This window comes from Marmota flaviventris, chromosome 4 (genome assembly GCF_047511675.1).
Source record: "Marmota flaviventris isolate mMarFla1 chromosome 4, mMarFla1.hap1, whole genome shotgun sequence".
Lineage (NCBI taxonomy): Eukaryota > Metazoa > Chordata > Mammalia > Rodentia > Sciuridae > Marmota > Marmota flaviventris.
In genome coordinates, this window is record NC_092501.1 from 50881752 (window position 1) to 50907399 (window position 25648).

The following is a 25648-nucleotide window of genomic DNA, read 5'->3' on the forward strand; positions in this document are numbered from 1 at the left end:
TGACTGGGGCCTCCGGCACCTCCGGGGAAGCTTCGAATCCGTCAACAGCTATTTTGATTCCTTTCTGGAGCTGCTGGGAGGGAAGAATGGAGTCTGTCAGTACAGGTGCAGATATGGTGAGTGGGCGGTTTCTCTTCTTGTAAAAGCGGTCAGGGGGACCCATCAGCAGCCCCAACGGGCCGCAGTCGGTCACCCACTATCCACCTCTTAGGTGGTGTTTGCAGACTGAGCAAATAAAAATACTGGACAGCCAGTGAAATCGGAAATTCAAATAAACAACTAATGTGTCAAGTACGTCCAATGAAATATTTGAGATCAAACCCAGGGCCTCACATGTCAGGCCAGGTGTTCTGCCACTGACCCACATCCCCAGCCCATACTCCTGGACTGTAAGGTAACTTAAAGAAAAAGCACCCCTGGGAGACCCGAGTGTCTCCAGAAGGAGTCTTTGGCCATAGGTAGATGTCAGGATCTTATGACCTAATACTGATGAGTAGAAAGAGAATGTGCTGCAAATAGTGACCACAATGCCCCAGCACGGGCATGGCTTCATCTAGGACCTTTGCCAAAATAGCAGATTTATAAATCTGAGATCCCAAGAGGGAAGCTAGGCCTCAATCCCAAGTCCTATCGAACACCACCTAGGGCCACACACTCTTGACTGTTGGTAAAGGTGACCCTGTCAACCCACCCGGGCCCTTTACACACCCTCCTGAATCTCCCCAGACGACTGGCTTAGAGGTGTGGCTAGGACCTTGGAATCAGCTCTTGGGTCAAGAGGCTGGCCCCGAGGTTCACAGAGGTTCACCACCCGGGGAACAGGCTCCCCAGGGCTGCTCCCGCTCCTGCACGCATCTCCCCAGTCCCCAGCTGTGACATCCACTTTAAGTGTTCTCTCTCCCTGGCCATCCCTCAGACAGGCCCTCCCACTGCCTCACCTTTGCCCTCTAATTGCCCTGATCTCATCCCAGCCTCCATAGCTGTGTTTAAAGTCCACCTCTGGGGAGCACACAGATTGAGAGTGCCCGATAATCCCGTTCCTGTCCTGCCTCACATCCGGCCGGTGGGCTGAGGACCTGGACTTCCTGGGACACCGGCTGGGGCTGCAGAAGAGGACTCGGTACCTTTCTACCTAAGGATGAAGCCAGCCGTCAGCTTCTTGGTTTTATGGCTCAGCCTGGGAGGGGGCCTGGCTCAGAGCGACCCCAGCCCCAAGGCAGAGGAGTCCTATTCTGACTGGGGCCTCCGGCACCTCCGGGGCAGCTTCGAATCCGTCAACAGCTACTTTGATTCCTTTCTGGAGCTGCTGGGAGGGAAGAATGGAGTCTGTCAGTACAGGTGCCGATATGGTGAGTGGGCGGTTTCTCTTCTTGTAAAAGCGGTCAGGGGGACCCATCAGCAGCCCCAACGGGCCGCAGTCGGTCACCCACTATCCACCTCTTAGGTGGTGTTTGCAGATTGAACAAATAAAAATACTGGACAGCCAGTGAAATCTCAAATAAACAACTAATGTGTCAAGTACGTCCAATGAAATATTTGAGATCTACTTCTGGGGGAAATTATCTGTGGTTTATCTGGAATTCAAATTTCACTGAGCTTCCTGTATTTTATCAGGGAAACCTTCCCAGGGGCAGTCTTACTCTGCTTGTTGGGAGGCAGAAAAAGGCTGCAAGGAGTGGGGAGAGAGTGCTGAGGGCCTCTGAGGAGTTCTCAGAGATGAAAACTCAAGCCGCAGCTTGGGAGGGAATTCTGTCAGGAAGTGATACTTATTCTGTGGCTCTAAAAGCTTGGAAAAGATTCTGCCTTACCCTGCTGCAGTTCACACCTTCCTCTGGGCATCAATTTGCCAACTCTCCCAAAGTAGAGGTCCCTGCACTGCTGCCCCAGTCAGCCAGGGTCGCAGGGGTTGGGGAGGCTTACTGCCCACCCGGGATTCCAGGTGCTATTCCTCAAACTAAGCACCAGAAGCAGAATTGTGGGTCAGTGGGAGCTGCTACCCCTTTCTTGCCTCAAACATGGTGAATGAAAGCCAGGGTACACATCAAGCTCCCCAAGAGGAGCCCCTGGGGCCAGTCCTCCCTTGATTCTGCTCAGAAGTCATTCAGTGCAAGGGAAACAGAATGTAGAGCCCTGGGCCTCACACAGGTGAGGTGGTGTGATTTCATTAGTGGAGGAAAAATGTTTTTAAATGTGGTGCTGGAGATTGAACCCAGGCCTTGCGCTTGCTAAGTACAGCTCTACCACTGAGCTGTACTCTCAGCCTGAGAATGCTTTTGGAGTTTACAGTCTCATTAGTTTGATGGTGTCATTTATCCAGTGTTTCCTCATGGGATTCGAGTTGACAATGGCAAGCCAATAATTTAGCCCAGCAACAAAACAGGCTTGAGAAATATTCTCTCCAAACACTCAACAGATAAAACCCGGCTTTCCAGAAACAAAACAGCTACGTACTTGGATTCACCACTAGCAGGAGAGAAGGCTTCCTTACACACTTAAAAGTGACTGAGAGAATGGTTAACCATTGCTTCAGGACCCAAAGTTTTGTAGTAAAGAAGTTTTAACCATATAGGGACACAAGGGTTAAAAAGGACACTATTTCAGTGAAAATTTCACAGGCTAGCAGCCTGGTCTGTACATGGACCCACCTGGACCCTGAGCCACAGACTCATCCAAGGTGGGTTGAAAATGCAGAAGCCGGGTGTCTGGATTACACCCGCCCAATTTGTACTGATGAGGCAGGAAAGGGTTAACTCACTCCAGGCATTTGAGTCAACACAGGTGTTTTCACTAATATCTGTGGCTTAGCAAATAGATAACAGCCTTTTTTTTTTCTTTAGGATATCTAGAACCAAACCCTCTTCTTTCTAACAAAATGGTATCAAAAGATTTTATCAAACTTTGGTGGCACAGCCTCTAGCCTGCCTCGGCCCAGGTCAGCAGCAACTGGTGGGGGATGGGAACAGTCAACAGAGAGATAACAGAAGGCAAATAACTGCGCTCACTCTGTGCAAAACAGAACCCGCTCAAAGAGAGGCCCGAAAGCCACTTAGGAAAACAGGGGTTTAAGTCTTGTTGCCTTTGGAACCCCAGGGAGCTGAGACCCGGGAGACTGTGCCCAAACAGGACAGAATATCTTCCCAAGTTGATTTTGAGTCAAGCAACAGGTAACACCCAATCACGGTGTCCCAGTTCCTTTTTAGTTTGCTTTGTGACATACCTCGTGCACAAGGCTTCTCTCTCTGAAGCGTGGTTCCCACGTTTGCGGCTGTCTGGAAGCGTCCCACACCCCCTGCCCCGAGCTTATTTAAACAGTTGGCCCCACCCCCTAACGTTTCTGATTGGTGGGTGTGGTCAGATCGTTGGCGTTTCGGAGGATTTGCACCTTAAGTGGTCCTGATGCTGCAGGTCCTGGGTCCACATTGAAAAAAAAAAAAATCAGCTTTAATAACCGAGTTCACCAGAAGGAACATTTTAGCAACAGTGTACCAGAAAAAGACACGTTACTTTTGATAGGTGCTTATCACTGTGTGAAGCAGTAGTTCTCTACCAGGCTACACATTAGAATCAGCTGGGGAGTTTTTTTTTTTTTTTTAAACGATCTGACACCAAACCAATTAAATCAGAACTTCTGTGGGTTGGACTCAGACATCAGCATTTTAACTGGAGATTCGTTTTCAAGGTGACTAAAGGACAAGGTAAAAGAGCACACTATTCCAAGATGTCACTCCCAGACAATTTCAGCGGCTAGGTTAAACTATTTAAGCAGGTCAAGGTGGGTTTGTATTCTGGCAGCCCATTGTAGCTTGTTCACATAGCTTTCCACACTTCATGTAGTTAAAGCAATTCATTTCCATGTCAACACACAAAAATTGTACTTAAAGGACTGGGCTATAAATATGATGAGAGGGCTGGGATTGTGGCTCAGAGGTAGAGCGCTGCCTCGCACGTTCGAGACCCTAGGTTCAATTCTCAGCACCACATAAGAATAAATAAGTGAAATAAGGTCTTGTGTCCAACTACAATTAAAAAATAAATTTAAAAAAGATATGATGAGATTCAGTAGCATACACGGCACAGATGGTATTAAGGGGATCTATTACCAGTAGACAAGATCTCCTTGAGAATCATTTTTGAAAATATATATTTCTTTTCTTACACCAGAGATATTCTGTTCCAGTAGGTCTGTTGTAGGACCTTGGAGCCCCACTTTTTTTGGCGGGGGGTTGTGTTTGGGGTAGAACCCAGCACCTCACACATGCTAGGCATGTGGTCTACCACTGAGCTGCACTTTTAACAGTGGTCCTTGAATCAAACTTTGAGAAATTCTAGTAACAAATAATTCATGAGTTTGAATTTGGGAGGAAAGTCCTATTGCTGGTTACTTTGGGCAATTTTCCTAACTCTTTTAATCTGTTTCCTCATATGAATTAAAAGAATGTTAATAATATTACCTATCTCACAAGGTTATTGTGAGAGTTAAAGATAGTATATAAGGAATTATTGGTATGTATGGAGAATGGTAGGTATCCAAAACATTTTATAAATATCATCAGAAAGACAGTAGAGAACAGGTTCACTGCATTCAGGTTCTTCCCCAAGTCCCAGTGGCTGAACAGAATCCCCTCAGCTTCTGGGGAGAAGTGCCTTGAAGCAATGACAATTTAAATGTTCTCTGTCCTACAAAGGTCTCTGGAGAAGGGTGGTTGGAGCAGAGTTTCTGTGCCTTGTACATGCTGTTCACACTGTCACACTTTAATAAAAGGACCTTGAAATGAATTCTTCTTAGATTTAGTTCTAAGGGGGAAAAAATCTTTAAAGTATCTTTAAACATCAATCTTTAAAAAAAATTTTTTTTTGGTTGACAAATAGTGTCTACTTATGAAATACAATATGATGTTTTGATATATGAGTATTTTGTGGAAAGACTCAGTCAAGCTGATTAACATACTCATCCCCTCACCAACTTATTTTTTATGGTGAGAATATTAACAACCTGTTCTTTTCACAAGTTTGAGATCTACAGTATATCGTCATTAGCTATGGTCACCATGATGGACCATAGATCACTAAACCATCCCTTCTGCATAAATGGAACTTTGTACCCTTTTATCAACATCTCCTTTGTCTCCATTCCTCCCCACACCTCACTCCTGCAACCTCTAGTCACCTCTTTTCTTCTCTGTTTCTATGAGATCAATTTTTATTTTTAGGTCACATACAAGGAAGATCATATACTGTTTGTCTTTCTAGCTTATTCTACTCAGTATGATGTCCTCCAGCTTCACACATGTTGTGAATAATGACAGGATTTCCTTTTATAAAGCTGAGGAGTATTTTATTATGCATATGCACCAATTTATTTTTTATCCAGTCATTTGTTGATAGATACTTTGTTGGCTTTCATATCTTGGCTATTGTGAATAAAGCTGTAAGGAACATGGTAATTTTAATTCCTTTGGATATATACCAGTTGAAGGATTTCTGGATTATATGGTAGTTCAACTTTCAGTTTTCTGAGGAACCTCACCAATGGTGTACCTCCTCACCAACATTTGGTATCCACTGTCTTTTCTATAATAGTCATTTTAAGTCTTTCGTTGTGGTTTTAGTTTGCCTTTCCCTGTTTACTGGAGAGGCTGAGCATCTTTTCATGTACTTGTTGACCATTCTTTTGAGAAATGTCTGTTCATATCCTTTCCCATGCACAAGTCAGGTTATTTGTTTTCCTGCTCTCGTGTTGTTTGGATTCCTTTTAATATTTTGGATATTAGCTCCTTATCGGATGTAAGGCTTACAAATATTTTCTCCCAATCTTCAGATTGTCTCTCAGTTCTGTTAATTGTTCCCTTTGGTCCACAAGTTTTTTAGTTTGTTGCAAGTCAGCCTTTTTGTTTTGATTTTTAGAGACAGTTTTATCTGCTGAAATCTTAAATTTTTATGAAGTGTGAGTTCATATATTTTAAACGGAATGAATTCACAGCCTTCAACAGATTCTCCAGGGGATTTAAAGCCTTGGAAGCACATATATTGCTCCTGTGCTAAGGTGACCAACCTCCCAGTTGGCTGAGGTTAGAGGGGGTTGGAAGCTCCTGGGCTGGGGGTCTTTCAGTACTAAACAGGGACAGCCCCAGGCAAAACAGGCCAAGTGGGTCACCCCACCTCATGCAGTGGCTTAGTCCATTTTAGCTATGGAAACACAGAGTCCATTGTACCTGCTTTGATCTGTCAGTGTGTCAGGCTGAGTTCAAGTGCTTCTGGAGGTAGGAAGCACTTGAGGAGCTTCATCACCAGCACCTCTGCGGGAACCAGCTGGGTGGGGAGAATGGATCCACCCTTTTGGAAGGTCACAGTCACTCCCTTGACTTGGATGGAAAGCCCTACAAGTTTTTACTGTTCATTTCAGCGTGGAGCAAGGCTGGCCCAGGAGGCGGTGCGGGTGGCTGGATGGAGAGCCCAGGTTTCATGGCTAACTCTGCCCCCACCCTCCCTCCTGTTTGTCTTTCAAGTCTTTATGGTGTTTCGCTTTATTCAGAAGGTTTTAAATTTTATGAGATCAAATCAAGTCTCTTTCTTTACAGCCTCTGAGTTCTAGGTCTTGGTTACAAAACCATCCTCACTTCAAGATTATAACAGCAGTCTGCATTTTGTTTTTTTTCCAGTCAAAGCAGCCATAGCTAATACATAAGAGATGAATGTGGCTGTGTTCCAATAAAATTCCTTTATGGGCACTAAAGTTTGAATTTCATATAACTTTTACATGTCATAAAATATTATCCTTGTCTTGACTTTACCCCCCAACCATTGAAAAATATAAAAACCACTTTGAGTTGGCAGGTTACATGAAACAGGCAGTGGCCTGGGCTTAGCCATCACTTGTCAACCCCAAAAGTAGCATTGCAAGTTGCTAGCCCACTGCTCCTGTAAACAGTCTGAGCCAGAAAATAAAAGCAGGTTGTGGATATAGCACATTATTGATGCTTAGACTTAAAGCATCAAGCTGTAAACTACTCAAACTATAATTTGAGGATCTGGTATATTATTTCTGCCTAGACTCAAACCATCCTCTTTTGTTTTTACACTAACAAGCTTCTCTCTTAAGTAGAATTCCTATAGTTAACATTAAATATTAACAGAAAATATTAAACATAATAAAAATAACCTTCACCACCTGTAGGCCAGATAGGAATTTCATTCCATTATCTTTTTTGGCGGGGGCGGGGGGGAGTGGCAGTTACTGGGGATTAAAGTCAGGGCACTTGACCACTGAGGCACATCCCCAGCCCTATTTTGTATTTTATTTAGGGACACCAAGGTACTTAGTGCCTCGTTTTTGCTGAGGCTGGCTTTGAACTCACGATCCTCCTGCCTTAGCCTCCTGAGCTACTGGGATTGCAGGCATATGCCACACACCTGGCTATTCCATTATCTTTCAGACTGTGATATTAGAGTTTTATCTGTGTGTTCTCAGGTGCAGAAAGACCGAGGGTAACCCAGGAAACTGTAGGAATCTGCTGCCAATGCCCTTTACTAGCAAAGCTATTAAAAAGACGTCACATTGTCAAATTTAGATATTTGTCTATCTGTTTAAATTTTTCTTCCTGCCTGGTGTGGTAGATCCTTCTGTAGTCCCAGCTAGCTGGGAGGCTGAGGCAGGAGGATCACTTAAGCCCAGGAGTTAGAGGCCAGCCTGAACAACAATAGTGAAACCCTGTCTTAAAAACAAAATAAAACAAACAACAACAACACCAAAAAAATAAACCTTAAGAATTTTCTTCCTGGTATCTATAAACACAATATATGTAGACTATTTGTAAAAGAATAATCTGAAGAAAAATTTAAAAAATTAAAATCACTGTAGTCTCACTTCTAAGAAATAATCACATTTAATTGTGTGGCATGGGTGTGGTTGTTTTCATGTGTGTAATTTGATTATAAATATTGCTTAATATACTCTACCTATTCCCCCAATCCCTGTGCCCCCTGCCCCATATGGCAGGCTAATAGCATTATCAATGGCAAATGACGTTTCTCAAGAACTTTAACAGTACTACTGGGATGGCTGGTGGGCCGGCAGACTCCAGTATTAAGTTCATTACCAATAACAAGAAACACTGGGTTGAAAAGAAACATCAAAACAGTACACGCTCAAACTAGAATGAAGTAAAGGGAAATATTCAAGTCCCCCAAACAAAGAGAATTAAAATTGAGCTGGTGAACAGGAGACGTAGCTACTGTCCCCCTCAGGTTTTTTTAGTGGGGAACACAGGAGACACCACAGGACTTTATTGATCAACTGTAACCTTCACCTGTGATATGGGGAAGCGGAACCCAACAGCCTGCAGGGAGCTGAGCGACTGAGTCACAGCCCAGTCTGTTTAAAAGGGATTACAGAGCTGGGCGTGGTGGCGCAGTCCTATAATCCCAGTGGCTAGGGAGGCTGAGGCAGGAGGATAGTGAGTTCAAAGCCAGCCTCAGCAAAGGCAAGGCGCTAAGCAACTCAATGAGACCTTGTCTCTAAATAAAATACAAAATAGGGCTGGGGATGTGGCTCAGTGGTTGAGTGCTCCTGAGTTCAATCCCCAGTACCCCCCAACCCCCCAAAAAAGGGATTTCAAAAGCTCCACCCAGTGTTCCAAGGAAGCCTCCCATCTACTCGGGGCTGCAGGTGGAATAAAGAATACCCCAAAATGTCACCACCCCAGCTCCTATTAAAATAATTATGCCCATGTGAGAGAATCTATAGACACTAAAAATATGAGACTTGGCATCCCAGGAATTGAAGATAATATTATAATAAGAACATTTGAAGTTATTAAAGAAATAAGAGAAATAGAAATTACGATTTTAACAGAATTCAATGAAAATGAACACACAAATTTAAAAGAATCAAATAGTACTCTTAAGAAATGAAAGTTACAGTTTTTAAAAGAAAAATCTCAGTGGATGAATTAAATAGCAGGATTAGCCAATTTAAAGAAAATAAGTCAAACAGAAAATGCATTTCATGAAGATTGCTAGTACATAGAGAAGAAATGAAAGTGCACATACGAAAAAGATGAAGACTATGAAAAAGAGATTAAGACACACGAAGGACAGGATGAAAAAGATTGAACATTCTGAATAAGAGGCCCTAGAGGTCTATACCCAAAGGACTTAAAATCAGCATACTACAGTGACACAGCCACATCAATGTTTATAGCAGCTCAATTCACATTAGCTAGACTATGGAACCAACCTAGGTGTCCCTCAATAGATGAATGGATAAAGAAAATGTAGTATATATACTCAATGGAATATTACTCAGCTTTAAAGACAACTGAAATTATGGTATTTGCCAGTAAACTGTTGGAGTTGGAGAACATCATGCTAAGCGAAATAAGCCAATCCCACAAAACCAAAGGCCGAATGTTTTCTCTAATATGTGGATGCCAATTCACAATATTGAATTGTGGTCCTCTTGTTGTATTCTCATGTAATAAAGAGAGGTGGGGGAGGTGGGGGCGTGAGGGCAACTAGGGAAGAATATCATCACCTTAGATTAGGTAGAGGGAAGTGATGGGAGGGGAGCGGAGGGGATGTGGGGACAGGAAAGATAGTAGAATGAAACAGCCATTATTATTGTATCTATATATGTGACTGCATGACCAATATGATTCTGCAACATGTACACTCAGAAAAATGAGAAATTATATCCCATCTGTGTATGATATCTCAAAGTGCATAAATGCATTCTACTGTCATGTATAACTAATTAAAACAATTTTTTTTTTTAAAGAGAGGCCCAAGAGGAAAAACTAAATACAAAGAGGAAAAGAAAATATTTATGCTGTGGTACAAGTTTCCCAGAATTCAAAGACACTCAGGTCTTCAGATTGTTCCAAGCAAGATAAGGAGAAATACTCCACATCTAGGTTCACTATAGTGAAATTATGAGGCTGTAGGAAACTTGCAACCAGTGGACTGGGGTTGTGGCTCAGTGGTAGAGCACTTGCCTAGCATGTGTGAGGTACTGGGTTCAATTCTCAGTACCACATAAAAACAAATAAATTAAATGTTCATCAACAACTAAAAAAAAAAAAAAAAGAGAGAGAGAGAGAAAGAAAACTTGCAATCATTGTACACTGCTGGTAAGAATAAAAAAGTGATATTGTTTTTATGGAAAACAGTCTATTGTTTCCTCAAAAAGTTAAACAGAGACTTTACAAGCCAGAAATTCTGCTCCATAGATATGTAACCCAAATAATTGAAAACTGATATTTTTTTAATATTCATTTTTTAGTTGTAGGTGGACACAATATCTTTATTTTATTTTTATGTGATGCTAAGGATTGAACCCAGTGCCTCACGCATGCTAGGTGAGCGCTCTACTACTGAGCCACTACCCAGCCAGAAAACTAATATGTAAACAAAACTTTTACACAGTTTTTCATAGCAGCACTGTTCATAATGGCCAAGAGGTAGAAACAATCCAAATGTCCATTAATGAATTAATAAACTGTGGTAAATGTCATAAAATGGAATATTAGTCAACCATACTAATACAACTACAATATAGATGAACTTTGAAAACATTATGCTAAGTGAAAGAAGGCAGGCACAGAATATACATGTTCCATTTCATCTATTTGAAATATCAAGATAGATAAAACTGCCGGGTGTGATGGCACATGCCTGTCATCTCAGTGGCTCAGGAGGTTGAGGGAGTATCATGAATTCAAAGTCAGCCTCAGTAACTGAGCAAAGCCCTTAGCAACTCAGCAAGACTCTGTCCCTAAAATATACTTTTTTAAAAAAGGGGGTTGGGGAATGTGACTCAGTGGTAACCCCACCCTGACCTCCCCCTTCAATCCCTGGTACCAAAAAAAAAAAAAAAAATCCACAGAGACAGAAAGCAGATTAGTGGTTTCCAGGGGTTGGGGACAGGGGCAAATGAGGCATGTTATGGAGTGCATTTGTGTCCCTGTCCCTGACAAATTCATATGTTCAAACTCTAATCCCCAGTGGGGTTGTATTATGGGGCACAGCCTTTGGGAGGTAATGAGGTATGGATGAGAGTGAGACCCTATGATGGGATTAGTGTCCTTAGAAGAGAAAGTGGGCCTCTTTACTACATGAGAATACAACAAGAGGACCACAGCCATCCTCAAACAGGGAAGAGGCCCCCCTCAGATGCTGAGTCTGCTGGCACCTGATCTTGAAATTCCCAGCCTCCAGATTTTTTTTTTAAGCATATAAAGCAGGGTTTATTTTAAAAAGGGGTAACAAAGACTTCTCCAGGGAGAAGTCCGAGGCTTCCTTTGTTCTCCTGCTCTCTTCCCCTATCTCTACCCTTCCTGCCTAGGCCCAGGCAATGCTTGATGGCTCAGTGGGGTGGCCAGAAGGTGGGACAAGTGGGCTGAAGGGGGAAGTCCAGGATGGAGCAGCCCAGGACACATTAATTAACAACCTTGTAGCTCCCTGTAGGGAGAGGCAATTCCTAGGAGCAGGGGCAGGCTTTTTTTTTTTTTCCCAAAAAATATTTATTCTTAAGTTTTAGGTGGACACAGTATCTTTATTTTACATTTATGTGGTGCTGAGGATTGAACCCTGTGCCGTGCATGCTAGGTGAGTGCTCTACCACTGAGCCACAACCCCATTCCCAGGGCAGGTTCTTGTAAAGGGTGGAGGAAGGGCTCTTTCAATCCCTCAGGGGACAGTCTCCAACTTCCCAGACTCCCTCAAAATTGGCCTCCTTGATCCAACCCCAGCCTCCAGAATTTTGAGGAATAAATTTCTGTTGTTTAGGCCATCCAGTCTAAACTTTTATTTATTATGGTATTTTTATTATAGCACCCCAAATTGACGGAGAAAGGGAATGACTGCTTCATGGCTACAACGTCTCCTTTGGGAGTGATGGAAATGTTTGGAATTATAGGCAATGGTTCTACAATGTTGTGAATGTATTGAATTGTATACTTTAAAATGTATTTTTGCCGGGTGCTGTGGTGCACGCCTGTAATCCCAGTGGCTCAGGAGGCTGAGACAGGAGGATCGTGAGTTCAAAGCCAGCCTCAGCAATCGCAAGGTGCTAAACAGCTCAGTGAGACCCTGTCTCTAAATAACGTACAAAATAGGGGTGGGGATGTGGCTCAGTGGTTTAGTGCCCCTGAGTTCAATCCTTGGTACCTCCCCCACAAAGAAATTTTTATGTTACATGAATTTCATCTCAATGATAAATATATTTCATCAAGAAAGTAGAAAAAAAAGATACCACACAGAATGGGAGAAAATATTTGCAAATCATATATCTGAAAAGCTCTTGTTTACAATGTATATAAAGAATTCTGACAACTCAATAGTTAAAAGAAAAATAACACAATTATAGATTGGATAGAGGATTTGAATAAACATTTTTCCAAAGAAGATATGCTAAGGCCAATAAGAATATGAAAAGATGCTCAACATAATTAATCATTGGGGAGAAGCAAATAATAATTACCATGAAACACCACTTCATACCCACTAGGGTGGCCATTATCAAAAAGGTAGATAACAACAAGTGTTAGAATGTAGAGAAACTGAAACCCACACACATGGCTCGTGGGAATGTAAAAATGTAGCACTGTGGAAAACAGTCTGTTAGTAACTCAGAATGTTAAATAGTGACCTTATGATCCAGCAGTCTCACACCTATGGAGAAAAGAAGTTTATGTCCACACTAAAACCTGTATCTAAATATTTGTAGCAGTATTATTCATAATAACCCAAAGTGAAAACAACCTGAATGTCCATTAACTGAAGAATGAATAAACAATGTGGTCTATCTATATAATGGAATAATTTTTGGCAATAAAAAGAAATGAGGTACTGAAACTGTCTTGTGGATAAACCATGAAAACATTATGCTAAGGGAAAGAATCTAGAAACAAAAGGCCATATTCTGTATGATGTAGTTTATGTGAGATGACCAGATCATTTATTGAGGGAGAAAGTTTATTATAGCAGGGAGAGATGAAAAAGGATTGCTAATGAATACTGAGTTTCTTTTCTTTTTTTAAAATATCTTATTTATTTATTTTTATATGGTGCTGAGGATCGAACCCAGTGCCTCACATGTGCGAGGCAGGCACTCTACCACTGAGCTACAGCCCCAGCCCCTGTGTTTCTCTTTTGAGATGATAAAAATGTTCTAATAGATTGTGGTGATGCTTGCACACTCTGAATGTTCTAAAACCATTGAATTATACACATTAAATGAGTAAATGCATGATATATGAATTATATTTCAATAAAGCAATCATAGAAAAAATGTAATGAAAAAGTCCAAATCATAATGACCACAGTAATAGTCATATATTATTGAGTAACAAGTTACCCCACAACCTAGCAGCTTAAAATAGCAAATATGATATCACAATTTCTGAGGGTCAAGCATTCTGGGGGCTTTGCTGGGTAGCTGTGGCTCCGAGTTTCTCCTAAGGTGGTAGTTATGATGCCAGAGAGCCTGCCATCTCTGAAGATTTGACTGGGGCTGTAGGATCTCCTTTGAAATTCATATGGCTATTGGGCAGGAGGCTTGCGTTCTCTGCCAAATGGCCTTTCCACATGGCTGTCCACGACTTGTCCCTCAGAGTGGATGATGATGGGGGGCAGGGGGAGAGCGAGCCTAAGAAAGAGGCCACAGTTTTTTATAATCTTATCTTAGAAGCAACATACCTCCAACTCTGCCATATTCTCTTAGTCACACAAATCAATCCTGTGACAATACACAGGGTATGAACCCCAAAACATGGGGCTCATTGGGGACAACTTGGACCACAATCTTGGACATCTTGGACCACATGTTGTACCATGGCATCAAATACCCAAGCATACTGTAGCAGGAACTTCTTATTGTCCCCTAATATCCATTCTTCCCTTTTCTGTAGTAATAAGATCCTCCTCTCAGTGTTCTGCTAGGTTCCTGGCTGTTCACATTGAATTAAGACTTCATTTCTTAGCCCACCTTTCCAACTAGGAGTTGCCATTTGATTAAGGTCTAGCCAAAGGGAAGTAGGAGGAAGTGACGTGTGTAATGTTCAAAAGTGTGTTTATTAAAGAGAAGAACTAGACCCTTTTAACTCCTTCTACCCTGTTGCTGGTCATATGGACATGGAGCGGGCAGTGAGGTGCCATCTTGGACAGGAGAGCCAGGACAACAAACACTAAGGCTGGTAGACCAGAAATCTAGAAGCAGCCTGGATTTCAGAAAAGTACAGATTTCCCATACTAGCCTGATTAGCCTTACTCCTGGATGACATTTTTTTAATATTTATTTTTTAGTGGTAGTCGGACACAATACCTTCACTTTATTTATTTATTCTTATGTGGTGCTGAGGATTGAACCCAGGGCCTCGCATGTGTTAGGCAAGTGCTCTATCACTGAGCTCCAGCCCCAGCCCGTGGATGAGATTTTCTATCTTGTGTGAGGCTCTAAATAATACAGGTATATAAGAGATAAAATAGATATATGGAGAAATTCATAATACTCTATTGAAGGACTAAAGGAAGAATTAAGTAAAGAGTGCCGCAGTCTGGCTGGGCACAAATCACGAGCCACTGAAGCAGGAACAAACTTTATTTCTGAACTCCACCAGCACACTCCACACACGCTCCCCGGGAATCCCCACGAGAACTCCAAAGTAGCGGCTGAGGCGGATAGTAATGCTTCGCCTGTCAACCAATACTATTGGCAAAATGCCAGGGGCCATTCCGACTTGGCTGTGGCTCTCAGCAAAGAGGGCAGTACTATGCTCATGTTTAGAAGACTGAATATCCTAAAAAATCCATTGTCTCCAAATTAATCTATAAGTTCAATGGATTTTTAATCAAAATCTTGACAATATTTCTTATATAATTTATTAAGTTGACTCTTAAACTTCATATGCAAGAGTGAAGGTCCAAGAATAATCCTGACAATTTTGAGGACTATTAAGGAGGGAACAACTTAAAAGCACAGACTTATTATTTAAAAATTAAAATAGGAAGATTGGTGCAAAGGGGCTTCAACTGTACCCAAACCTGCACCCATGCCGTAATTTAAATAAGGTTGGCAAATGTGAATGTGTATTATGTTTATAATGCTGAGCAAATGAGTGTTTATTTCTCTGATTTTTTATTCAGTTTTGAAATATTTCATAAATATGTTTATGAATAATTTAAAATAAAATACTTGGTGGAAGAATATTAAAGAAAACCAACCTACCTGTCATGTGCCTCACTCTGAGAATTCATTCTTATGGTGTTTGCTCAGTCTTGGGCTTAGTCTTGCATCTCCTAAAAAGAGTCAGAGACATGGCCAGGTGCAGTGGCCTATAATCCCAGCCGCTCAGGAGGCTGAGACAGGAGGATCTCAAGTTCAAAGCCAGCCTCAGCAACTGAGCAAGACCCAAAGCAACTCAGTGAGACCCTTTCTCTAATAAAATATAAAATAGGGCAGAGATGTGGCTCAGAGGTTGAGTGCCCCAGAGCTCAATCCCTGGTAACTCCCTACCCCCCCTAAAGAGGCAGAGATGTAGCGAATATAACCTTTGGAGACAAACAGGAAATCTGAATTTATACCTATTTCCCGTACTTACTATATGATCTTAGACAAGTATGCAACTTTTTAATCTTCATTTTCCTTACTGGGATAATGGGTTAAAATGCTCATTGCAGATGATTGTCCTGAGGTCACCTCAGGTCAAGGTTATTTTTACCTGTTATGATCACCACTGACACATGTGACAAAGCTTCTCTCTGCACATTTACAAGATCACAGAACAACTCAAAAGCCATGTAGGAGAAGCCAAGAAAGTCAGAACTTTAAGACTTCTGGGGGCTGGGGTTGTGGCTCAGCGGTAGAGCGTTTTCTGAGCATGCGCGAGGCACGGGGTTCTATCCTCAGTACCACATAAAAATAAATAAATAAAATGAAGACATTGTGTCCAAGTACAACTAAAAAAATTTTTAAAAAGACTGTTTCTGCTTTGTTCAATGATTCAAATGCCTAAAATATTGTACTGGGTGTTTTCTTTGCTTTTTGATTTATAACATTTGGTCTATTTTTATGGAATCTTACTAAACTTCCTTCAACTCAGTCTTTTTTTTGGTACTGAGGATTGAATTTAACCACTGAGCCTCATCCCCAGCCCATTTTTATATTTTACTTAGAGACAGGGTCTCACTGAGTTGCTCAGGGCCTCTCTAAGCTGCTGCGGCTGGCTTTGAACTCAACGAACCTCCTGCCTCAGCTCCCGAGCCTCTGGGATTACAGGCATGTGCCACTGCTCCTGGCCTCAAGTCAGTCTTTTTGTTTTCAATACTTATTTTTTAGTTGTAGTTGGACACAATACCTTTATTTTACTTATTTTTTATATGGTTCTGAGAGAATCGAACCCAGGGCCTCACACATGCTAGGTGAGTGCTCTACCACTGAGCCACAACCCCAGCCCATCAAGTCAGTCTTAAATGCTTTTGCAATACTGTTAAAATTCCGATTCCGTGAGCATGTGACCAGTTGGTGTTCCACTCATAAAGGCCTGTGGTTGTACAGCAGCCAGAGGAATTTAAAACCATGAAGTTAGCTTGCTTTTGCCATAAGCCTTTCAACGTCATGTACTGGAGAAACATTAGAACTAAAAATTGTTATTAAATAAGTGCTCATAAAATTCCTTGGGATTAGGAGAGAATTTTTCTGAAGGTTATTCTTTTATGACATCATCCTTGTCACCACCTATTTAATATGAATATCTGGTGAGGAACGATGACTTTTAAAGGAAAAACAGAATATGCTTTTAGAAAATCTTTACCTAAAGAATGTTCCCAAATGTTTGATTTCTAAATATTTCTTCCTGCTTCTTTCCTCTCTTGCCCCTGCTAGGAAAGGCACCAATGCCCAGACCTGGCTACAAACCCCAGGAGCCCAACGGCTGCAGCTCCTATTTCCTGGGTCTCAAGGTACCAGAAAGTGTATGTACTGACCACATTACATCTTGCTTGATTGGGTTTAACTAAGAGTAATCCAAGAGTTATCGCTAATGGAAGTGATCATTTATGAAGTCTCACTGAGCAACATAATTAGGTATTTTTAATTAGATCTGGGGGAAGGGAGAAAATTCTCAAAGAAGATATCTGATTTCCTTATCTCGGAGGTAACTGTCCCTCAGGTAAGCCTCTGATAGTGGATTAGTACTTTGAAATCACCACTGAAAACATCATCCCACACTTGGGGTATCAAAACATCATTTAAAATAGATCTGACAAGTTTGACTTATTTAAATTAAATTAATGAGCCATTTCAGCGATGTGCTGGTACTGCTACTGAGAGCTGGTTATTTTAATTACATCAGTCTGACTTTTGCAAGCCACTAATTTCACATTGATAATGTCAACTCAGCTATGTTTGGAGTATTAACATCAAAGAAATGTGCAGTCGTACCCCCAGCTGCTTGCTAAATGTTTATTAGCACATCACTGATACTTTCACAAACTGTTGACCCCCCCCCTACGTTTCCTTTAAGACTTCTTAGGAGCACTTCTACCTTCTTCACTATAGAAAAGGAAGTTCATGTAAAATGTAGCTAGAGGGATTTCCTAATAAACTGAGTTTGCATTGTGTCTTAATAAGGCCACACTTTATTTTTCTACTGACTTAAAGATTTTATTTTGCAATAATTTTCTTTCTTTCTTTCTTTCTTTTTTTTTTTTTTTTTTTTGTACTGGGGATTGAACTCAGGGACACTTAACCACTAAGCCACATCCCCAGATCTTTTTTGTAGAGATAGGGTTTCACCGAGTTACTTAGAGCCTCACTAAGTTGCTGAGGCTGGCTTTGAACTCGTGATCCTCCTGCCTCAGATTCCAGAGCTGCTGGGATTACAGGTGTGCACCACCACATCCAGCTCCTTTGAAATAATTTTCTAAGCAGCATAATGTTTATTCTTCTAATTAAAATGCTGCTCACCTGTATAAAATTATAAAAGAATCCCCTTTCCTCAATATGATTTTCATCTATATGTCAGAAGCACATCTTAATATACTGATTTTGTTAGAAAAAGAATTTTGACTGCCATTGACTACATTTTCTTAATAAACATATAAGTCCTTATGTCTTGGGGAAAGTGTCCCTTTAGATATCCATCCCTTCTGTCCCGCACAACCTGGGTGCCCAGTCTTGTCAACAACCGTTAGAAAGTTATGGACACCAATGTTCTTAGAAATTTTCTTTGAAAATTCTTTCAAATACATATTTATATTACAGAAACCATGCATTTCTGGCTATCAATTTAATAGGTAGAAAATGAGTCATGGTTATTTATAAAACTAAGGACTGAAAAAACAAGCAGTATAACTCCTTGGTATTTATCCTAATGAATTAGTCTCCATACTTGATACATGCATACCCATGTTTATAGCAGCACAATTCAGAATAACCAAACTGTGAAACCAGCCTAGGTGTCTGTCAACTGATGAATGGATAAAGAGTTTTATTCAGATGTAAAGAAAAATAAAATTAAAAGGAAGATGTATGAAATTAGAGACCATTATATAAAGCAAAATAAGCCAAATCTGAAGGTCAAGGGTCATATGTTTTCTCTCATATGTGGAAACTAGAGAGTATAGGGAAAGAAAGGTGTGGGGTGGGAATCTCATGAAAATCTAAGGGAGATTAGTAGAGGAAAGGGACCAGGGAGTGGGAAGGGCTGGGGAGTGATATTGGCCAAAGTGGTACTGTTACATTGTGTGCATGTATGAATGTGTAACAACAAACCCCATCATCATATACGACTATAATGCACAAATTTTAAAGTGGAAAAAAATAACAAGTGGTATGCACTCTATTATTTAAAACTAGTTCAAGAACTCCAATTAAATCAAATTATATGATGGTTACTATAGTCATCTAATGCACAGCTGCCTCTATCTTATGTATTTTTAGTTGCGGGGGAGAGGGACAGCAAAATCCTTTACCTTAGGTATCAGATAATGGGAATTTATCCAGAATTGTAGCACCCAGATCTTTGCCTCATCTAATGTGTTAGATTAACTCTTAATGTTTATCAGCTTAAAAGGGCATTTTTAATGGCTAAAGTCCTTGTGCTGCATTAGATATAGAAAATGGAATAAAAATTCAAATAAGAGAACATTTGGGCTGAGGTTGTAGCTCAGTGATAGAGCAAGTGCTTGGCAGGTGTGAGGCACTGGGCTAAATTGTCAGCACCACATATAAATAAATAAATAAAATAAAGGTATTATATCCATCTACAACTAAAAATATATATATATATTTTTTTTTATTTTTTGTTTGTTTTTTGGTGCTGGGGATCAAACCCAGAGCCTTGTGCATGCAAGGCAAGCACTCTACTAACTGAGCTATATCCCCAGCTCCTTAATTTTTAACATTTAAATATAACTTAGAGGAAAGGATCTATAATCACTGGATATTCACTCCTCACCCATACCCTGGAGCCAGATTTACTCAGCTCCCATCCAAGTCCAAGTCTAATTTATTAGAAAAACTGCAAAAGATTCTAAAATGCTCCACTTACATCAAGATACACTTTTCCCAATCCTTTATACACCACAGAGTGATTACTCTTCTTAGGTCACTTTTTTAATCCTCCTTGCTCAAGATTCCTTATCAAATCTAACTAGTTACTTTGGAAGTCCAACTTGACCTTCTTCCTAATTAAAAGAAAAAAAAAGTTTTGTTTTGTTTATTTTGTGGTGCTGAGGATCATACTCAGGGCCTAACACATAGTAGGCAAGTGCTCTATTACTGAGCTACCCCACCAGTCTGAAAAAGGTTTTTAAGTATACATGCACCCATATACGCGCACGTTATTGCCTGCTAAGATGTTTGAGACCTGAATTGATTTGCTCTCATATGATCTGCTCATTTATCTATCTTCTGTATCCTAAGTCAGTCCTCGTCTCTAAAAATCCTTTCTATCTTCTTTTGAAACCATCTAAAAATAAATTACTTTTTCATAACTCTAAGAGTGGCATTCAATGACCTTAGTTACTCAGTTTAGACCACAACATTCAGAGTTGTTTATGGAACACTCTGTGTGTGTGTGTGTTTACGTAATGTTGTTTGACCACAGTCCACTTTGTTGTATGGGAGGGTCCCTGAGAAATGCTGATGAGCTCTTTGTTTTTGTTTTTCTGATTCACAAAGTTCCTTATTTTTTTATTTGTTCTTTTTAGATATACATGACTCTAGAGCATATTTTGATATATTATACATACATGGAGTATAACTTATTAGGAGCCCATTCTTATGGTTATACATGATGTGGCATTTCATTGGCTGATGATCTCTTGATGGAGGAATTTTTTAATACTTTCTTAGTCTTGGACTCCTTTTCTCAAGCACAATCTTAGATGGAAATGTTAACCTAAGTGTTCATGGAATTTGGAGGTCCAGTGACTCTGTTCTCTTGACTTTCCTTCTGGCTTCTATTTTCGTCACTGTAGCTGCCTGCAGGCTTGAAAATTACTGACATCTCAAGAGAAAAAGATAAAAAAATGGGCCCAGCGTTGTTTGTTAAACTAACAAACAAATAATAATCCAAACCTAGCAGCCCGGGCCCCTCAGCCTGTCCTACCCGGCCGTTGGTGTTTCTGAATCCATCTGAATATGTAACAACATTTGAGAACTGGATCAATCCCAAGCTGGGAGAGGTTTTCTAAGGTCTTTGGTCTAAACGTGGCACTTTTGTCCTTCTCTTTTTCTTCTTCCCTTTTATAGATGGACTTGGGCATTCCAGCCATGACCAAGTGCTGCAACCAGCTGGACGTCTGCTATGACACTTGCGGTGCCAACAAATATCGTTGCGATGCAAAATTCCGATGGTGCCTGCACTCGATCTGCTCTGACCTCAAACGGAGCCTGGGCTTTGTCTCCAACGTGGAAGGTAGGTGTCTTAAGGACATTCACTGGTGATGGGGTTTTGATCTTGTTTCACACAGAGAAGTGGCCAGGGCCCCCTTTACTCAAAGAGATTGCCAGGTCTCATGGAGCTTGCTCTCTGGAACACAGGACCACGCAGGAAGGGTGAGGGAAGATTCTGGGCACTTGTTCATGAAAGTGCTTTGCTGTCCTGCCCAGGGGCTGCTGGCTCTGCTCCTGGTGGCAGGACCACACCAAAGCCTTCCCAGAGAAATAAAAGTCTGCCCTTGAAGACAGGAGGAGGAGTTGCCCAACTGGCCTGGGCTATCCATTCCACTGCTAAATAATTTTCCATATAAAGAGTCATGCTACTTAACAGGACCACTCGATTTGCTTTAAGCCCTTTTATATACGTATGTATTTTGCTGACAGGGTAGGAATATTTTGAAAACTTTTTTTTTAGGGGTAAAGGCTTCTGCGTATTTTAGAATCATTATTTTTAAATACTACTTAGCTACTTCATTTCCAGCACTGACTCTGTGATTTTATTTCCCTAGTTTTAATCTCTCAGCTTCTGAAGCCAAGACATTATATCCAGGTATTATTATTTTATAGTTTTAGATGGTAAAGTTTGAAAGGCAGGCTTATAAAGCTGGCCTCATACCACAGAGCATGCCAGCAGGAGAAAGACTCTTGGATCGATGTCTGGAGTATAGTCCTAGATTGAAAGTGCAAGGACCTGAAACCGTGAATAATTAATTGGGCCCTGTAAAAGGGACAGTCACTCTAGCCTGCATCTACAAAGGGTGAAAAATAACCTGCTGTTAATCTCAGGTCGGGTCAAGTGACTCCTCCAAGCCATGTCCTATTGATTTTTTTCTCCTAAAAATATCTCCTTGATATCCCACTTTCCTGGTTGCTGCAGATTAACCCAGTCTCTACGTCCCATCCCCAGTCTGTTCTATCCACTGGGATCAGCACTATTTTTATAGCACGTGAATCTGATCATCTCAACATGTCCCCACCCTGTCTCTCCTGTTAAAGTCTTTCAATAGTCTTCTCTTGATGGGTGGCACTTTCCTGTTCAGCCCTGGCTCACCTCCTCCACCAATACTTTGGATATTCAGGATTTCTCTCCTGACAGCTGCCACTGCAAACCACTTGAGTTGGTGACCCAAACCTTTCTGCCCCTCTGCTTGGAACACCCTGACCATCTATTTGTTGGTGGTGTCGAAACAGCTTTTTTAAGCTATAATTCATATACAACTCCCTCACTTAAATGCTTGTCAGTATTTTCACAGAATTATGCAATCAGCCCTACAACAAGTTTCAGAACATATTCATCACCCCAAAAAGGCACTTCATAGCTATTAGTGATCTCTCCCCAAACTGCCTGCTCAGCTCAGGGCAACCAAGAATCTACTCTATAGATTTGTTTATTCTGACATTTCATATAAGTGGAAGAAGGCAATATGCAGTCTTTCATGACTGACTTCTTTCATTTGGCAAGGTTTATCCATGTTGTAGAAAGTATCAGTATTTCATTCTTTTTTAATTGCTGAGTAATATTTCATTGTATGGCTTTAACATTTAAAAAAAAATCCATGTACCCATCAAATGATCTTTGGGGTTATTTCCATCTTTTGGCTAAACTACTGCTGCTGTGAACATTGATGTACAAGCTTTTGTGGGGAACTATGTTTTCATTTCTCTTGGGAATATAACTAGGAGAGAAATTGCTGGGTAATATAGTAATTCTATGTTTAATTATTTGAAGAATTGCCAACTGTTTTACCAAATAACTCCACCATTTTATACTCTCACCAGCAATGTATAAATGTTTGCATCTTCACCAACATTTGTTATTATCTGTTTGTTTTTTTTTTAATCATAGACCCTAGTGCTTGTAAAGTAGTATCTCATTGTAGGTTTTTTAAAAATATTTTTTTAAGTTTTACATGGACACAATATCTTTATTTTGTTTATTTATTTTTATGTGGTGCTGAGGATCAAACCCAGGGTCTCACACGTGCGAGGCGAGTGCTCTACCACTGAGCCACAACCCAAGTCCCGTTTTTTTTTTTTTTTTTTTAATATTTGTTTTTTTTGGTTAGACACAATACCTTTATTTTGTTTATTTATTTTTTTTTATGTGGTGTTGATGATCGAGCCCAGGTCCTCGCGCATGCTAGGCAAGCGCTCTACCACTGAACCATAATCCCAGCCCCTCATTGTGGTTTTGATTTGCATCTCGGTGGCAATTAATGATGTCAAGCATCTTTTTCTGGGCTTACTGACCACTGCTTATATGCTTAGGAAAACTGTCTATTCAGATCCTTTGACCCTTTTAAATTGGGTTATTAATCTTTGTATTATTGAGTCATAAAAGTTCTCCAAGTTCTTCTTCAACAGATACGATCTGCAAATATTTTCTCCTATTTTTTTTTTCTCATTTTCTTGATGGTATTATTTGCAGCACAGAAGTTTTAAATTTTGATTAAGTTCAACTTATTTATTTTTCTTTAGTCACTTGTACTTTGGTGTCCTGTGTAGTAATAAGGGTGCCTACCCAATGTCAGAAGATATACTGGTGTTTTCTTAGAGATTCATTGTTTTAGCTGTGGTCTGTGATCCAGTTTGAGTTAATATTTGTGTATGGCATGAGAAAAGGCCTGGCTTCATTCTTTTCTATGTGGACATTCAGTTGTTAAAGCATCATTTGTTGAAAAGACTGTTCTTTCCCACATTAAATTGGTCTTTGCACTCTGACAAAAATCAAATGATAATAAATGTAAGGACTTATTTCTAGACTTTTAATTCTATTCCATTGATCCATGTCAGTGCCACTCTGTCTTTATTACTATACAATTGTAGTAAATTCCACAATCAAGATTCATGCAAGTTGAAGCATGTATCAGGACTTCATTTTCCTGATCATTCTTAAAGTTGAAACTTGCTCTGAGATGCCTTCCCTCATAACCCTTGCCCCCAAAAGATTAGAGACCTTTGCTGTGGGCTCCCACACCACCTTGGGGTTACTTTCATCATGGTGTAGTGGAACTCTCTGTGGACCTGCCCATCCTGTCTACATCTTGGTGAGGTCCTTGAGTTGAGGATGATGCCTTTTGTCTGTGTATCCCTGGCCCCTAAGAGAGTGGCTGACAGACATGTCATGCACTCAAGTGTTTTTCAATAGGAGAATGATTGAACTTACTTGAACAGGGAAAGCTACAGGAAACAATGGTAGTTATCTGAGGGAGTATCTTGGGAAACAGTGAACTTAGTGGCACTGAAGATTCCGATTACTAACACCTCAAAGTGTTTTCTGCTTTATTGGAATGGATGGTTGTTTTTCTAAAACAAGTCTCTTTTATTTTTATTTTTTTTTAATTTTTATTGTTGGTTGTTCAAAACATTACATAGTTCTTGATATATCATATTTCACACTTTGATTCAAGTGGGTTATGAACTCCCAACAAGTCTTTCTTAAATGTATGCTTTTCCTTTTAATTCTGTATTCAGATGACTGCCCCCACTTTGACATGAAGCCCAGAGGGTATCATGTCATCTTTGAAAATACATTGTCCCCTCACAATGATACCACTAGGGATAGTCCTCCGTGTTCACCTTTATATTTTTCTTCATCTTTTTCAAGTAGCCTGTGATTCTCTGGCTGACACCGTGTTCAATACTGTATGGACCTTGGGCTGCCGACCCTTTATGAATAGCCAACGGGCAGCTTGCATCTGCGCAGAAGAGGAGAAAGAAGAATTATGAGCATGAGCTGATCCCTCCCTGGTTCTGAGTGACCCCACAGCTGTCAAGTCTCAGAGATGCTGACGTGGTAGATGTGTGTCAGCCTTTCTTCCACCAGTTTGGATACCATAAAGCAGGAGAAAGGAAAACAGCAAGTTGAATCACTCGAGGAAAATTGAGAAAGAGATGTGGAGAGACTGAAAACTGTTCTTCACTTGAACTCTGATCTCCCAGCCAAGGCACGGGTGCCTGGGAATTCAGTTCTTAGCTTAAAAATGAAACTACAAGCAAACCCTCCTATCCCTGGACCTGATCATCACATTCGTAAGTGAAGTTTGGGGGAGTCCAACCAGTTGCAAAGCAATGACTTTCCTCTGGCCCATGCTTCAGTTGCCAGCCAGCACCTCACGTTTAATAAAGTGTACTTTTTAGAAAACTTGAAGAGATGAATGAATTCCATTATCACTTATCTTTCCATTTCACTTAGAAGAGAACAGAACCCATACCGGTAAGTTCCCCAATGACAACCATGATTTCCACTGGAGCCGAAGAGAGAAAAACAGGGGACGGGGTCAGAGGCTTACCTGATGAAGGCCAGCTGGAATTAGGGCTCTGAGGTGCCAGTTCTTCCTCCAGTGGCCGCCCCTGTTGGTATCCCCGGGTATTAAGTGCGGTGAGAGTCATGCTAAGTTCTCAGTTGCACTTGATAGAGCTGGAGGAAGACCCTCCGACCTGCGGGAGTGAGCTAGCTCCCAGCTGTGACTGGATTAAAATCACACCAATAAAGACTCTCTGGCGCTACTGCCCACACACTGGCGTTTTGCAAATGTTCCTCAGGTGATTGCAAATGCTCTAGCACTGAACCACAACCCCGCCACATGGTTTAAAATGTTTATTTTGCTACAGGATCTCACTAAGTTGCTCAGGCTAACTTAGGATCCTCCTGCCTCAGCCTCCTGAGTAGCTACCACACAGTGCTCAAAGCCTGTTTTTTTTTAT

General features: G+C 40.9%; 1 protein-coding gene across 2 annotated transcripts; it reads left to right on the plus strand.

The window, feature by feature from the left end:
• The first annotated feature begins 1138 nt into the window (after positions 1–1138).
• On the plus strand, positions 1139–24670 carry Pla2g12b (phospholipase A2 group XIIB). 2 transcript variants are annotated; one of them, XM_071610718.1, is made up of 4 exons: positions 1139–1349; positions 16880–16968; positions 20753–20918; positions 24549–24670. In XM_071610718.1, exons 1-4 carry the CDS (start codon positions 1139–1141, stop codon positions 24668–24670), a joined length of 588 nt encoding a protein of 195 aa, XP_071466819.1. The 2 variants fall into 2 exon arrangements, with proteins under 2 accessions (XP_071466819.1, XP_071466820.1); XM_071610719.1 differs by having other exon boundaries at positions 24552–24670.
• The last annotated feature ends 978 nt before the right edge of the window (positions 24671–25648 follow it).